Below are 17,424 nucleotides of genomic sequence, written 5' to 3'. Positions count from 1 at the left end.
TAAAATTATTGAAACTAGCTGAGGAAACAGCATTCATATTCTGTGAAGAAGATGCCGAAGAATCCAGGCCGTAGAAGAATGTCATGGTTGCGGAATTTGAGAAAGTGGTTTAGCTGCACCACTAATAAACTTTTTAGGTCAGCTGTAAACAAGGTCAGGGTAACCTTGATGATTTCCAATCTCCGATAGGAGTGGCACAAGAAGAAGAAGAAAAAGAAGAAGAAGAAAAAGAAGAAGAAAACTATATACATTTGCTCCTAGTCTATGTTCAAAAATAATCCTATTTTTACTGTCTGATTTGGGTGGGTTACTTTGGTACTATACAATGCATCCCAATATGAATTTTTATACAGGGTGTCCCCGAAAATAGTGCGTTCCTTTAAGGTGTGGATATAATACACAATTTAGAACAAAAAAGTCTTATACCATTTTTTCCTAAAGTTAACCGTTTCCAAAAAAAAATTACATTGTTCTCCATATGAGTAAATTTTTATTTTCATAAATATATATGACCTGGCAACATGGCGTAGAAGAACCTGTGACTGTGAAATTTAATCTAATGGAACTCCTTGTTTATTTACTATTTGAGTTGTGATTTTTAGCATCCCTACTCATACTCATCCCTAGATGTAGGTATCTACCTGCAAAATAATTATTTCTTGCTTTAATAATGTGGCATTTTTGCCACATTTTGGTTTGTTTGATACGAGGGAACCAGGACGGGGTGAAAAAATGTAAACACTAGCCATTTGGTTGATATTTATATTTTTACTTTACTACCTACCAGATACAAATGACCTACAAACCTACTATGCATTTTTAAATGTGTCAACCTTTAGCTTTTGTGTTGCGCGGTGTTGCCAGACTTCAATTTGCATATCAAAATGTATTTTCGTTTTTTGGCCAAACGGCTGAATTTAGAAAAAAATGTTATAAGACTTTTTTGCTCTACATTGTGCCTTCTATCTATACCTTTAAGGGACGCACTATTTTCGGGGACACCCTGTATTCTCGTTGACAGAGTTAGAAATGAGGAGGTCCTTAGACGGCTGAACCAAACAACATAACTGGTCAATATAATAAAGAGACGCAAGCTGGAACATTTCGGTTACATTATGAGACACTCGTTATAAAACTTCAATGTTATGACTTACTTCAAACTTATGACTTACCTTCCAGTCTTGCAGGCCATATTTATAGCTCTATCAGCCTGGTTGAATCCTTCGGCTGATCCGATAGCAATGCTGGATATTTGCTTGTTAAGTTCGGCTGCAAGATCATCGACACGACCAGAAGCGTCGAAACCGGGAACCGAGCATAAAAGTGCTGGAACGTTAGATCTAATCTCTTTTTCGACGCATGCGGCAAATTCAAGTTCTTTTTCTGCCAAGTACATGAAGTCTGCTCCCAGAACGACTGATACGAAGTTATGAGCGGCAGCTATTACTCTATCAGGTCTGAAGGCTTGGATAACCAGCAGTTGGTACATTGCTCTACCTATACAATAAATAAAGTAATTTAATATTTAATATAGTAATTAATTTTTTTTCCACTTTTATATATTTTCAAGTCTGCTAATTTTATGTTTTTTTAGCAATGCCATTATTTCGTATACATTCTTATATTCGCAATAATAAATCTAACTATAACTTTAAAATAATTACACTTTTTTAAAAAAGATCTTTCTTATAATAAAACGTTTTTATTATTTATAGGAGAGAATATAAAATAATTTGACGATATAAAATGCTTAAAATTCCAAAAATTACACTATAATAAAAAAAGAATGTGTGTGTACATACTTTGTACGCACGTAGGAAGCTATACTTCTATTATATGATTTCAACGAAATCAATATATTTACTTTAAACAGTTCTTTTTTTGTATTGTATTTAAATATTAAACTAATTTTAAAAAGAAGAAAAAAAAAACTAAAAGAACACCAAAAATTAAAAAAAAAGGTATGAATTGTCCCGGATACCTCTCCATCCCTAGGCGAGTGCTCTGCCGATGAGCTACCACCGCTGTGTATACATACGATCATTTCTCGGATATAATTACAATCACGATGACAAATAAATCAAGTGAAAAAACATTTTCAATAATACATTTTCAATAGATTATAATAAATATATTTAATAAAAACACTAATATATTTTTTTATACCTTACTTGCGTTGATACATACATAACTTGAAAGATTAAAAGAAGTATAACTTCAAAAGTACTTTTTATAATAACACGGTTTTGTTATATACAGGACAACATGTTTCGAAAGAATAAAATATGGATTTTTAGTAGGTGTATTAACTGTTAAAATTATAATTCCAAAAATTACACTAGTATAAAAAAGTACTTTTTATAATACCACGGTTGTTTAAAATGGTATATATAATAATTAACTTATAAAATATGAATTTTAAGTACAAATATCAACTTTTAATTATTTATTAAAAAAAAATAAAAAAAAGATACGCAACAGCCGTGTTCGAACTAGGGAACTCTCGATCTGCAGTCTAATGCCACTGACCCACCATCAATTTGTAGATATCGATTTATTAACGTACTTTAAAATATCATTACATTAGTCACATTCTTAAAATAGTTTGAAATAAAAAAAAATCGATTTATCCATACAGGGTGATTGATTAGTGGGGTAAAGCTCCGTAGATCCGTTATAGTAAGATAGCAATAAAAGTTAATAACAAAAATTGTAACCAACTTTGATTACAGATTGATAATCAGTAATCATAAATTGTCAGTATTAGACAATTCAGTCATGGCTTGCCTAAAATTTGGATAGATTTAGAACCGTAATTAATAATTTGCTCTGAAAAATGAAAATATCTCGAAAACTAATAAATTTAGACATAGGGACTGTTATATAAAAATTAAAGTAAGGTAATGGTACTTTTCGACAGTGATATAAAATACAGAGTGTTTCATTTAAAATTACTGAGAAAATAATGTACTTGCGTTTTGACTCCCCCTGTATTCAATGTAAAGAAATTTAGCAATATCGATTATTTATGAAAATTTTGACAGTTTATAAAAAATATGGTTTTTTGGATTTCCATATAAAATTGGTTATAACTTTGTAAATACCCTGTATAACATACTAAACCCTTATATTTTTGTAATGGAGAAGTTAAGAAGATTTTGAATATAAAATAAAATACAGGGTGTTCCATTTAAAAAAAACATAACTTTGATCTGTCACTATGTTATCGAACACCCTGTAACATTCTAACTAATTTTGTAATGTGAAGTTCAAAGTTGGCTACAATTTTTGTTATTAACTTTTATCGCTATCCATTACTATAACGGATCTAAGTAGCTTTACCCTACTAATCAATCACCCTGTATAATAGCAGTTAAATATTGCATTGTTAGCTGGTTCTAAGTTATTCTGAAAATTTCAGGTACCTAGGTAGCATAGAGCTATTTTTAAAATGGATTACAAAATTTGCGGAGACCGTGACAACAATCAAGCCAAGTGTATAAAAACGTTTTAATAAGACTTACCCACTGCACTGAGTTGTTTTTCCTCAATCCACAATTGTGGAACTGCTTGCTCAGGACTTCCTTGTTGCAACCAAGCTCCAAATTCAGGCATTTCCTTTATTTGGTTCGCTAATTTCTTAAATGTTGGTAATTTTGTCGATAATCTAACGACAGCTTCTTGTTGATCGCTGTTCAATCCATCGGTAGCGAATGCACCGGTGTTACTGAAAACACCTTCTTTGCCTCTAAGGAAGAAGTTGAATTCTTGATCCAAATTCGGTTCGGTTAGCTGTCCTTTCAAGTGGATTCTACAGAGTAGTATTGCAAATGTAAGTCGATCGTTGTGGAGCATACCTCTTGCCACTCTTTCATATACAACCTAAAAGAAAGAAAATATAAGAATATCCCCCTCTACCCAGGAAGAGCAGGGCCAAGTTAGGCCACGCTTCAACGGACTATTATTAACCTTGGTTTTATCCACGGTACCGTTTTTATTCAGGCCGAGTCGACCTTGCGTCTTTTAGCTATTTTAAAAATACCTAGATGTGAAATAGTGAAATTGCATAGTAGGCCAATCAAGTTAGGTTTTTTCTAGACTTAACGGAAAAGACGAGGTTTGACAGTTGAAATGTGTAGTACGAGATATTACAAAAAGACTACCATCTTGGGATTCATCAATTTTTTAGTGGAACATTTTTTAAATAAACAATCAAAACGTCAAACTTAGTTTTTTGCTCATAACTTAAAAACTTGTTTATTTAGAAATTTGACGTCCACAGATAACTTTTTTAGAAAAAAAAGATACATCGAATGAGATACGCTAAATAAAAATCGGTTAATAAACAAAAAATTTATTGCAAAACGGAAGACAAAATCACTGTTTTTGAATATTGTTAATAACAATTTTATTGTTTATTAGAATATGTTTTAATATAACTAAAATTGAGGGCATTATGGTGTTTGAATGTTGTGCAAAAAATGGTCCAGATCTGTTAAATAGTTTTCGCAAAATTGAATTTGTTTATAAAATTTTTTGAAAAATGAGCTAATTTCTGAGGCTGGTCCAGTTAATATGGCTGAATATATCTCAATAATCCGGGGCTCATTTCCTTCGTTAAGATGTATACTAACAGCGTATGAAAAAAAAGTAAAAAAAAAATTACATATACGTACACAAAATTATTTGTTAATAAATAGCAGTTTTTAAGCTTATAAACAATTATAATAATTTCGTAGAAATTAGATCAAATTAAATGGCAATAAAAAATACGGAAAGCTGGTTAAAATACACAACTTGTAAAAAAAAATTTAGGTCGTACGACCCTTGGGGTCTGAGATAGCCCCTTTTTTTGAAAAAATCACTGTTACGTTAATTAACAACACTAAGATCTGAAATTAACCAATATTTTATAAGAAAAGTCAAAGTTTTTAACAAAGTTTTTAGCAAGAAAAAATGTTAAAAATTGTTTAAACAGTAGTGTTATAAACAAAAAGTATTTTGCGTTCCGACTAAAGTAAAAAATAGCGGGCGTAGTCGACTGACTGAATAGTGCAGCAACTCCTAAAATTACGTTATACCGACCACAAAAATCAACTTTAAAGTGAATAACAAATTTTCGTCATTCCTTATGTTTTCGAGGTCTCCGAATCCGAATATGGAGTTTATTTTTTTCTAGAATTAGTGGAACATGTTCAAAAATCAAATTTTATGCCAAAATGCGATAAATCAATTTTGATGATTTTTCAATTTTAACTCACTGTATTTTTGGTCGCTGTAAATATTTCCTTTTGAAAATTTTACTGTGTTACCTTTGAAGCATTTAGATAACAATGAGATTTGTCCAAAATGATTAAACACATTAAAAGAGAAGTTGTTAATTTTTAAACATTTTGTCGTCAGATTTCGTTAGTTTCATGCTTACTTAAAAAAGTTGAGTGACAAACTTTTTAGTTTATAATTTTAACTAACACAGAAATAAAATATAATTTATGAAAAAGTTTTTCAATAAAATTTAATTTAAAATATGCAACAGGAAAAATGTTATGTGACTTTATAGACGAGCGGCACACTGGCACACCCCAAAAAAAGCTTATTTCTCGAGATACTGGTACTAATTTTGGTAATAGGTACTTTATATTTTTGATGGTGCTGAAAACGAAAATTAGGGTTGTTTTGAATTTTACGTGGGGGAACATTATCAAAATCGCAACTTTACCCTAAAAATAAAAATCACGTTTTTTGAGTTTAACTTGCTACAACTCAGTTCCATTGTAATATTTTTTTCTGAAATTTTTATAGTATATATTTCTCACCATTCTGAAGACAATGGGACCTGCTTCAATATTTCTGTCTTGCTATAAAGAAAGTTATAAATTGTTTGAAGTAAAAGGTGCAGATTCTTGAACTGCAAAGTTTAATCGCAAAAGTTGAGTGACAAAATTTGAAATTTAGCTGTTCAATTAATTTTATGTTAAAATCTAGAGTACAGAGAACAAAATGTTTTATAGAAAAAAGGTGGTGTAACTTTTAATTTTAAGAAAAACGTGATTTCATTTTTTTTATTTTTAGGGTAAAATTTCGATTTTGACAATGTTTCCCCAGCTAAAATTCAAAATAAAACTCATTTTCGTTTTCAGCACCATCAAAAACATAAAGTAAGACCAAAATTAGCCATTCACCACAGTGTGGTTGATATCTCGAGAAATGAGCGTTTTTTTTGGGGAGTACCACTCGTCTATAAGGTCGCGTAACTTTTTCTGTTGCATATTTTGACTTGAAATTTTCCAGAAAACTTCTTCAGGACCTATGTTTTAATGCTGCGTTGATTAATATTATAAACTAAAGTTTGTCACCCAACTTTTATAAGTTAACAGAAAACTAATGAAAAAAATTGTTTAAACAATTTTCCGGCCGCGGTAGCTCTTGGTACCCTTTGGATTTGTTATAAGGAACTTTTTTTTGAATAAGTTTGTGCAAAAAATAAGAATCGGAATAATTTACCTAACGGGGTCGACGATACAGCCTGGACTACACACGGATTCAAAATAGAGAATAAAAAATGGCCTATACCTACCAATCGGGTTCTACTGTACCAAGTTTACTATTTTTTTTATCTATGGTACCACATTAAAATAATAATGTTTATCTTATTTTCATTGCAAAATTATCCAAAACAAAGCAGCTAATGGGATGTATAAACCTTTTTTAAGTGGCCTTTTTATTGTCATTTTTTAAATTTATTTATTTAAAATATAATTTTACTAAATAAATGTGCAAGATAATAATATTCATAAAATGCAAGTTTCTACCAAAATATATAAATATAATATTAAGCTTCAAATCCGGTATACTTTCAATGTTAAAAATGGGCTGCACCGGTCTAGCGCTAGCGAATGGTAGTCCGCGAATTTATTCTCATTCGGCTACGCCCATTATTTTTTTTTACTTTAGTCGCAACGCAAAATACTTTTTGTTTATAACACTACCGTTTTAACAATTTTTAACATTTTGTCTTGCTAAAAACTTTGTTAAAAACTTTGACTTTTCTTATAAAATATTGGTTAATTTCAGATCTTAGTGTTGTTAATTAACGTAACAGTGATTTTTTCAAAAAAAGGGGCATTTTTTCAAAACAACCCTAATTTTCGTTTTCAGCACCATCAAAAATATAAAGTATTACCAAAATTATTATCAGTATCTCGAGAAATAAGCTTTTTTTGGGGTGTGCCAGTGTGCCGCTCGTCTATAAAGTCACATAACATTTTTCCTATTGCATATTTTAAATTAAATTTTTTTCGAAAACTTCTTCATGAATTATATTTTATTTTTGTGTTAGTTAAAATTATAAACTTAAAAGTTTGTCACTCAACTTTTTTAACTAAGCATGAAACTAACGAAATCTGACGACAAAATGTTTAAAAATTAACAACTTCTCTTTTAATGTGTTTAATCATTTTGGACAAATCTCATTGTTATCTAAATGCTTTAAAGATAGCACAGTAAAATTTTCAAAAGGAAATATTTACAGCGACCAAAAATACAGTGAGTTAAAATTGAAAAATCATCAAAATTGATTTATCGCATTTTGGCATAAAATTTGATTTTTGAACATGTTCCACTAATTCTAGAAAAAAATAAACTCCATATTCGGATTCGGAGACATCGAAAACATAAGGAATGACGAAAATTTGTTATTCACTTTAAAGTTGATTTTTGTGGTCGGTATAACGTAATTTTAGGAGTTGCTGCCGGTCGTCAACCGCGTGCACTATTCAGTCAGTCGACTACGCCCGCTATTTTTTACTTTAGTCGGAACGCAAAATACTTTTTGTTTGTAACACTACTGTTTAAACAATTTTTAACATTTTTTCTTGCTAAAAACTTTGTTAAAAACTTTGACTTTTCTTATAAAATATTGGTTAATTTCAGATCTTAGTGTTGTTAATTAACGTAACAGTGATCTTTTCAAAAAAAGGGGCTATCTCAGACCCCAAGGGTCGTACGACCTAAAATTTTTTTTAGAAGTTGTGTATTTTAACCAGCTTTCCGTATTTTTTATTGCCATTTAATTTGATCTAATTTCTACGAAATTATTGTAATTGTTTATAAGCTTAAAAACTGCTATTTATTAACAAATAATTTTGTGTACGTGTATGTAATTTTTTTTTACTTTTTTTTTCATAGGCTGTTAGTATACATCTTAACGAAGGAAATGAGCTCCGCATTATTGAGATACATTCAGCTATATTAACTGGACCAGCCTCAGAAGTTAGCTCCTTTTTCAAAAAAATTTATAAACAAATTCAATTTTGCGAAAACTATTAAACAGATCTGGACCATTTTTTGCACACCATTCAAACACCATAATGCCCTCAAGTTTAGGTATATTTAAACATATTCTAATAAACAATAAAATTGTTATTAACAATATTAAAAAACAATGATTTTGTCGTCTGTTTTGCAATAACTTTTTTGTTTATTAACCGATTTTCATTTAGCGTATCTCATTCGATGTATCTTTTTATTCTAAAAAAGTTACCTGTGAACGTCAAATCTCTAAATAAACAAGTTTTTAAGTTATGAGCACAAAACTAAGTTTGACGTTTTGATTGTTTATTTAAAAATTGTTCCACTAAAAAATTGATGAATCCCAAGATGGTAGCCCTTTTGTAATATCTCATACTACACATTTCAACTGTCAAACCTCGTCTTTTCAATTATGTCGAAAAACGGCTTATTTTTTACTAACTTGATTGGTCTATAGAGAAAATGGTGAGGCATAGAGTTGAAGAGGATCCGGATATATAAAGAGAGGAGTACGTGATAGAGGGAGAAGAGTGAGAGATATGACGAGAGAAGAGAAATATAGATAATATATTGAAAGGGGGAGGGGACTTAGACCTATAGAGATCTTTTGTGCATACCTTAATCTATTTAAACTCTAAGGGTAAGAACAGAACAAGTGGGTCGATGTTGAGGTGGAGGTCGCGGTGGATGCTACTAATTAAGTCGCGGTCGATGTCGACAGCACATAGCAAGGAGGTCACCTGTGCTATCAGTCGAGCTAGAACCACTATCAAGTAAAGTAGTTTAATGAAATTTGAATGACAAAAAGACTGTGCTTTTGCGATGTTGTGTCAGTCAAGTGATGATAGTGATGAAATGTCAGCTGTAAATAATCAGATCCTCCTTCAAAAAATTTACTGAATTTAAATACTTTAGAAATTCAAAAATAAACTGAATACAAAAAAGGAATTATATAAAAAGTATCAACTCAGATAGCGCAGGTAATGACAACTTGGCTTCGAACGGACCAATCACAGGGAAGCATCCTTGTAGGCCGCGCAGTAGACACCCATGTAAAACAAACTCATTTTATTTTCAAAAGCATCGATGTAAACCTCCTGGATGGCATCGCGCTAAACCTCCACAGAGACTTACCTGCTCTGTTTTCTTCCATTCACTACAATGTGTTTGTTTTACATGGATATCGACATCGACCGCGACCTCCACCGCGCAACGGCGGATCCAGCAACCTTGCAAGGAGGGGGCAATGAAATAAAAATTTTCTCGTCACTCGCGTACGCATGATTCTTTTTCGTTATGGGCTGTTACTTTATGTACCATGTCCTTTCAGAACGTTAGTTACTATCATAGCTATCTTAATTTTCTTCACTGCCACCCTAAATCGACCACGAAGTGCTTTTTCGTCCTGGACTGCGTTTGCCTTCTATTTTCACTTTAATAAATTATATTTGCATAATATTTTGTAGCAACCTATATTTGAAACTTCTCATTACATGTCCAAAATACTCCACTTTTATCTTCTTGATGCCTTCTATAATCTCAGTAGTCTTGCTGAGACGTTCTAGTATTGTGGAGTTTCAAATCTTCTTCTCCCAAGATACTTTTAAAATTCTTCTATAGAATTACATTTCGAAAGACTCAAGGCGATTTAGGTAAGTAGATCGATTTCATTCACAGTACAAGACTCGACACCATACAGTAAGACCGAGAACACATACTTTGGAGAAGGAATTCTGTTTTATGTTTCATTCCGTTATTCAGTTGTCAACAGGACACAAAACTCACTATTTATTTTCAATCGTAATTATCTCTTGCTTAAAAAAGGCCACACCAGGCGAAGTCTCAAGGAGGAGGCAATTGACCCCATTGACCCCCCCTTGGATCCGCGCCTGCCACCGCGACCCACTTGTTCTGTTCTTACCCTAAGATGCCAATACTTCTGATGAAATGAAAAATAAATATGATTCAGATTTGATTACAGAATAGGGCATTTGCTATGTGCTTATAAGTATTTCGGGTTTAACCTTACCCTCTTCAGAGTATCGTGTAGAGGCACTGAATTGGAATCAAATCTTCTTCACATTTTCCGTGTAATTATTAAAATAATTAACAGCACCATCTATGAATGATATTCGTGTCATTAAAAATTTGTACTAGAATCAAACTGTTATCTATCGTAAAAATTGGAGATAACTACATCGATGAACTCCATACAATGAGGAGTCAGACAAGGTTGCATTTTGTCCCTAACATTGTTCAATGTTTACTCGGACCAGTATTTACTCCCAATCACATGAATTCACCTGTGGAAGTAGACGTATTCTCATTTCTTCAAAGTCCATATCAAATGAGTTTGCCTATTCCGAAATTTAAATCGTCCGAAGTCACCTTAGATAATTTAAACGATAGAAAATATCCAGGGTACGACTTGATCAGTGGAAAAGTGTTGAAAGAATTATCTCTCAAATGCATAAAACTTATAACGTTTATATTCAATGCCATATTAAACTTAGGTTACTTTCCTGATCAATGGAAAGTGTCTCAGATAATAACCATTCTAAAACCGGGGAAACCTCAAGAAGAAACTACATCGTACAGGCTAATCAGCCTCCTGCCAATCACGTCTAAAGTTTTCGAAAAACTATTAGTAAAAAAACTCGAACCCTGAATCAAAAATCTAATTCCAGACCACCAGTTTGGATTTCGGCCCCATCACTCAACAACCAACAAGTTCACAGAGTGGTAAAACATATAAATGCTGATTTTGAGGCAGGAATTTGACAAGGTATGGCATGAAGGCCTCCTATACAAGCTAAAAAGGACATTACCGCACAGCTTTTACATTCTTCTTGAGTCATATTTGTCAGATAGGTGTTATTTTATTAAATACCAAGATGCAATTTCCAAACTCTATTCTATCAAAGCTGGCGTACCACAGAGTAGCGTGCTGGGACCTACCTTGTATCCCTTGTTTACCGCAGATATACCTCCAACTCTTCAGGAACCACTAGAGGAGAGACCACATACAGAAGAAATGATGCTAGGAACATTTGCCGACGATACTGCAATCCTAGCCTCACACACTGACCCTATTTATGCCTCGCATCTCCTTCAAGCGTATCTAGACATAATACAAGATTGGTTTTTGGAATGGAAAATTAAAGTCAATGAAGAATAGCTATTTGTATAACAAGGGAGGAAAGTGCTACTTTTCCTCCCGAGAATGAAGTTTACTGCCCGACGCGTAGCGGAGGGCAGTAATCATTCAAGGGAGGAAAAGGCACTTTACTCCCATGTTATACATATGGTTTTTCCACCTTCCTCAAATAAAAAGTCATTTTTTCATTTTTACTTAATTTATTTATGTAACTAACCAACAAAATTTGTTAGAACTAAAACTAATAAGTAGGTACAATATAACTGTCAACTGTCAATAATATAAGTCAAATTATTAATGTAAACATTGTTAAATCAGAATAACAATTTACTGTTTTTTACCATTCTGCAAAATACAGAGTGTTTTTAAATAAACGTTAAAATGTATAGATACTTACGTAATAGAAAATAGATATTGTACAGGGCGTCAATAAGTTATATTTCATGAATGAAATACCATGACGTCACTTTTACTTTTCCTCCCTAGGGAGGAAAAATATTTTCCTCCCTAGGGAGGAAAAGTACAACTTTGCTCCCTACAATCAGGTCCGGAAAAGTATACTTTCGGTAGAGGTAGGTGGAAAAAATCTATTTATGTTACATTTACAACACGAAGAGGAACTTGTCCTCCTGTAACTTTAAACAATCACCAATTACCATCAGCCAACGAGGTAAAATATCTTGGTATTCATTTGGACAGAAGTCTCACATGGAGGAAACATATCTGGACCAAGAGAAAGCAACTAGGTCTCCAATTCAGAAATATGTATTGGTTAATGGGCCGTTCATCAAGACTATCTCTGGATAATAAATTGCTGCTCTATAAGGCAATACTTATGCCAATCTGGACATATGGGTTGGAACTATGGGGAACAGCCAGTCACTCCAACATCCAAATCATCCAACTAAAAACCCTCAGAACTATCACTAATGCACCTTGGTACATCAACAACATCATCGAGACCTTAAAATGGATATGGTACAAGAAGTCATCACAAAACGTAGCGTTGCATACATTGCCAAGTTGGAGGATCATGAAAACCAGTTTGCACTTAACCTCCTAGACCAGCGTTTCCCAAACTTATTTTTCCGTGGTCCGGTAATTTTTGTGGTTATCCTTCGTGACCCACTATCTTTTTTGCATACACCTTTTACTTTTGAGAAGTATGTAGTTATTTCTGGTTAACTAAAAACTTCACGTTTGGAGGAAAAGAATTTTATCCTCAGGTCCGGTTCCACTTCCAAACGGTTCCTATATTTTATTTTTGAGGAAAACTAGTGTTGAAAACCCTGCCTCACTCTTTGTAGGTCGTAACAAAAGGAATTAGAAACTTTATGGCTTTTAAAAATACATATTTTATAAAGGCAGCCAAAAACCTATCAGTGGTATTTTGTTAAATATGTATCTTTGAGAGCCCTAATCACACGACAGTTCAATTACTGACTCAATAGCTAAATTCGGAAGTCCTGTCTCGGATTCTACGTTCATTATAAATGGAATTTTTATCCATGCTTTGTTGCTGTGGATGGGAGGAAAATATTCGTTCAGATTTGCCTCCAGTCCTAGCAGGTGTTCCTTGGAAGCCGCTGGAATATCACCCGGCAATGAATTCACGTTATAGTCTTTTTGTTTTGTAGTTCTGTCAGCTTTGGAATTTTCTACTTCCTCGCGGCGTGTCCACAAATTAAGTTTTTTTTTGTTACAGCTTCCACCTTCTCTTGTACTTTAAATACTGTTACATTGCTACCTAGTAAGGTCATATTTAAATTGTTCAAGAGGTCAAAAATATCACAAAGCTAGGCTGCCTCGATTAACTAATTGACATCATGAAAACTGTTTTTAAATTGCAATATTGCATCCCTAGCCGTTGGTGGATGTCGTTCTAAGATCATTGAAATTTCTTCATTTAATTCAATAAGTCTTTTTAAAACGAGTGAAAATAATTTCGACCACGAGTCAGTAATCTGTTAACCGAGGTACAGTACATAGTACCAAGCGGCGCCGCTAGGAGAATTGAATCAAAACAAAACGATTATTTTGTTTTTTTTTTCTTTTTAAAACATTTCCTCTTTATAGTCAACACACTTCGCAGTGTAAAAGAAGATGTTCATGTTCACTTCCCATTTATTTGCACAAAGCAGAGAATACTCTTGAGTTCAGTGGGTAAGATTTTATGAAAATAAGTTTTGCACACTCTTGCATAGATTTGGTTAAAAACGGTGGCACTTTTTTGGCAGCTAATGCCTCTGTGGGTGCTACAATCCACCCAAACACATTCTGGTGCTACGACTTTGATCCTCGGAGAAGCCAGCGTCAGTTAGAGCACGGTATTAAAAGCAAGATGTGAAACGGCGAGGCGACCCGGCATTTTGCGTCCGTGGCCCGGTACCGGGTCGCGACCCACCATTTGGGAAACGCTGTCCTAGACACTTCCCAAGAACAGCGTAGGTTAAAGAGGTTCAAACCACTGGACTTACCATTTAGAGTGAACTTTTAAACTAATTAGTTAGTAGTTATAAAATGTAGGTATGTAATTATTTTCTACACAACTTTATAAAAATTCTACTTTGATTTTACCAGTGGGTAAAATCTTTCTTGTCCTTAGTCAATGTCATTACTTTTGTTTATTGTTGACACTCAACAGATTGCAAAATACTTTTAAATTAAATAAAAAAAAAAAATTAAAAATTTGTACCTACTGGAATCAAACTGTTATCTATCGTAAAAATTGGAGATATCTACATCGACGAAATCTCCATACAATGAGGATTCAGACAAGGTTGCATTCTGTTCCTAACATTGTTCAATGTTTACTCGGACCAGTTATTTAAAAATTATCTTGAGAAACAACCATATGGAATAAAAATCAACGAGGAACTACTTAATGTAATTAGATACGTGGACGATACAGTAATTCGGTCAGAAAATATTAAAAGTCTCCAAATTCTTCTTTGAGCTAATTACTTCTGATAAACTGATAAAGTTGATTAATGTAATTAGATACGTGGACGATACAGTAATTCGGTCAGAAAATATTAAAAGTCTCCAAATTCTTCTTTGAGCTAATTACTTCTGATAAACTGATAAAGTTGATTAGCCTTCTAGGTGACTTTTTCCTGTCAGAGGGCGCTATACTGACCTCCTCTAGGAATTTTAGTCGTTTACAGAACAGTGCTATGCAGTTACATAGTATGTGTTCTGACGTTTCTTTTTCGTTGTCACAGAAACGACAGTTCTCAATATCTGATTTGCCCATTTTTTCAGATGATATCTCAGAGGGTAGTGACCAGTGAGAAGGAAAGTGACCATTTCTATATCATTTCTTACTCATTTCGAGAAGGTGGTTTGTTGCAGTAGGCGACAATTTTATGAGCCTTTTTATGTGCCTTTGTCCTGGTGTGTTAGACGAATATAGTTGTAGTTGATCGAGTTTCCAGGTCCGGAGTTCCTCTCTGATGTGGCTTTTCGATAGTCCATAGAAGGGTTCTGGAATGGGATATTAGCCCCTTCTTTTGCGAGGCTATCAGCTTCCTCATTTCCTGCAATTCCCTTGTGACATGGCATCCACATCCAAATTGTTGCGTTCCGCCAGCTTCTTGAGGGATTCTTTACAATCCCAAACCAATTGACTCAAAAGTAAAATTAACAGAAAGAGGGGGGCTTATAGTAAGTAAATTTAAATAGGATTATTTTTTAATGGTTTTAACTTCCAATCGTATAGTAAGATTTTTGATCAAGTGTTTAATTCTGTCCAATCAGATTATTATTTCATCGGTAATTTTCTACTGTAGAAAATTACAGTGAGAATTTTTTTTAAGTAGATTATTTCTGTTTAATTGCAACCAGTTTCCTAGTTTTGACAACTGTCACATTTAAGAAAATATCCATAATATACTTTTAGTTCTGCATCTAATGTCAAATTGCCACGAGAACACAAATAGGCAAATTTAAGCGATCGATTTACTTCGGTAAGATTATTTCATGAATAAATTTAAAATATTTATAAATAAATTAACTAATATTTTATTAATATCTTCATCTAAATATTTGCTAAACTGTGCTTTTCACTTGGTTGAAAAATGTGTGTCACATTAATTGGGATCAATGTCACTGACTGTTTTTATATAAAGACTTGAATTTTATATGTAAGTATTAAAAAATAATCTTACGAATATCACATGACAGTAAGAATAAATAAGAAAATAATGCTTCATTTTTTTGCGAATTTTAATATATTTTACTTCAAAATAAATGTTTTATTACTTTAAGTATTTTTTTCAGCATATCTATTTCTCAATTAAAATTTTGGAGTATCTGTAAAGTCGTTCCCACTATAAAGTAGTCGTTCACATGATAAACTATGAAAAAAATATTGTTGACAATATAAAGTTTTTTAAGAAAATCTCACATTAAACTTTAAATTATAATTTGATGTACTTACAGAGAATAAATTTGATGTGATGAGGTTCAATCTAGCTTGGTAATCGCTGATTCCATCCAGCTGAGAGTTATTATGCAAAACAGTGGCAAAAACATCCAAGAACATCTTGAGTGAATATTGATACAAGAAATGAACTTGGTTAAGACTGTCCATGGTGAAGTAGGTATTACTGCAAGCCTGTGATAACGGTAGATATTGTTGAGATACCGTTTCAATTTCAGAAATAACCTTATCGGTTTCTTCGACTTTCTGACCAATTTCTGCTGCTTCTTGTTTCAGGGTTTCTAGAGTTGTGATAACACTGTCATCGTCCAAGATTTTACCCTTTGCATCGTTCAAAGCTTGTAACAGAGACTTTTCTAGCTGTCTTAATCTTAAGTGGAATTCTCCTTGTAGTTTTAATAAATCTGAACGCTTAGCATCAATGTCTGGTCTTTCAGCTTTAAGCACTTGGTTCAAGCACTGGCTCTGGAGGGAACTTCTAGTAACTGTGAAATTAACAAACGTAACTCTAGAGCATATATCAGGCGGGAATTCTACAGTAGGATCTCTAGTTGATAAGAAGATAACAAACGATGGTGACAAATCGATGTCTTGGTCACCTAAAGTGATCAAGACACGACCTCCAGTTCTCCTCAGTTCTCTGTTGAGTACTGGATTAAGAATAGCATCATAATTTTCAACGTCTTGGACAAGAAGAGGGTTACCAAACCGCAAAGCAGATTCTAAATTCTTTCTGAAAGAGTCATCCAAGAAACTAGTCTTGGTAATCTTCTTATCCTTGAATTCGTTCATTATAAATTCAGTAGCTTGACCCGAAGGATCGATAATAAGAGGATATCTGTTGAACCTCTTCAACATAATTGCGTTCTCAGTACACAAATCATCCGTTGGTAAAGCATTAGCTTGCCATCTAAGTCTTTCATCTGGATTGGACAGATATTCCGTTCTAGCGATATCTGCTCGATATTGGATGCTGGCCTGAGTTAAATGCTGACACCAAGTGCTAAACAGATTTTGACGGTAATGCTGATCAAAGTAACCGCCGTATGCTATAAATGCAGCCGATAGAAGAACGTCACCGATGATGGTAGACATTTGGGATCTGAAAGTCTCACTGCTGGCTTCCCATCTTTCCCTTTCGATGACCAGAGATTTCAGAAGAGCTATTGACCTGTCTACTTTAGCTTGTACATTTTCCAAATCAGTCTTTATAGCCTGCGCCTGAGCTATAAGTTGTGCATATTCTTCTTTATAAGCAGCGATACTCTGTTCCAATTGGCTAATGAGTGCTTTAACATCTTCGCCTCTCTTTTGGTTGGTTTCAGCTTGTTGTTCTAGAGATTTGAGCTCTTCACGGAGAGGCTCGACCTTTTTGAGCATGTCTGCGTATTGAACTTGCGCACAAGCCCATTTGACAAGTGGACCGCAAGCGTTACTGGCGTGGTAGATCTTATCAATGTTGTAATCTGGATTGCTAAGGTAGCGGTTCTTCATTTTTTCCCTTACATCATCA

At 33.4% G+C, this 17,424-nt stretch overlaps 1 protein-coding gene across 4 annotated transcripts in view; it reads right to left on the bottom strand.

Annotated features, from left to right (window-relative positions):
• Window positions 1-17,424, bottom strand: part of LOC114331494 (dynein heavy chain, cytoplasmic) — a 144,735-nt gene that overhangs the window by 17,675 nt on the left and 109,636 nt on the right. For all 4 annotated transcript variants that reach the window (XM_050643656.1, XM_050643658.1, XM_050643659.1 and 1 more), the window contains 3 exons: window positions 15,909-17,424; window positions 3,525-3,882; window positions 1,173-1,497 (listed from right to left, as the gene is read on the bottom strand). In XM_050643656.1, the coding sequence (XP_050499613.1) occupies window positions 1,173-1,497; window positions 3,525-3,882; window positions 15,909-17,424 (2,199 nt within the window). The remainder of the gene's footprint in view (window positions 1-1,172; window positions 1,498-3,524; window positions 3,883-15,908) is intronic.

This window comes from Diabrotica virgifera, chromosome 2 (assembly GCF_917563875.1).
Source record: "Diabrotica virgifera virgifera chromosome 2, PGI_DIABVI_V3a".
In the NCBI taxonomy this organism is placed as follows: Eukaryota; Metazoa; Arthropoda; class Insecta; order Coleoptera; family Chrysomelidae; genus Diabrotica; species Diabrotica virgifera.
This window is presented reverse-complemented; position numbering and strand designations above follow the sequence as displayed.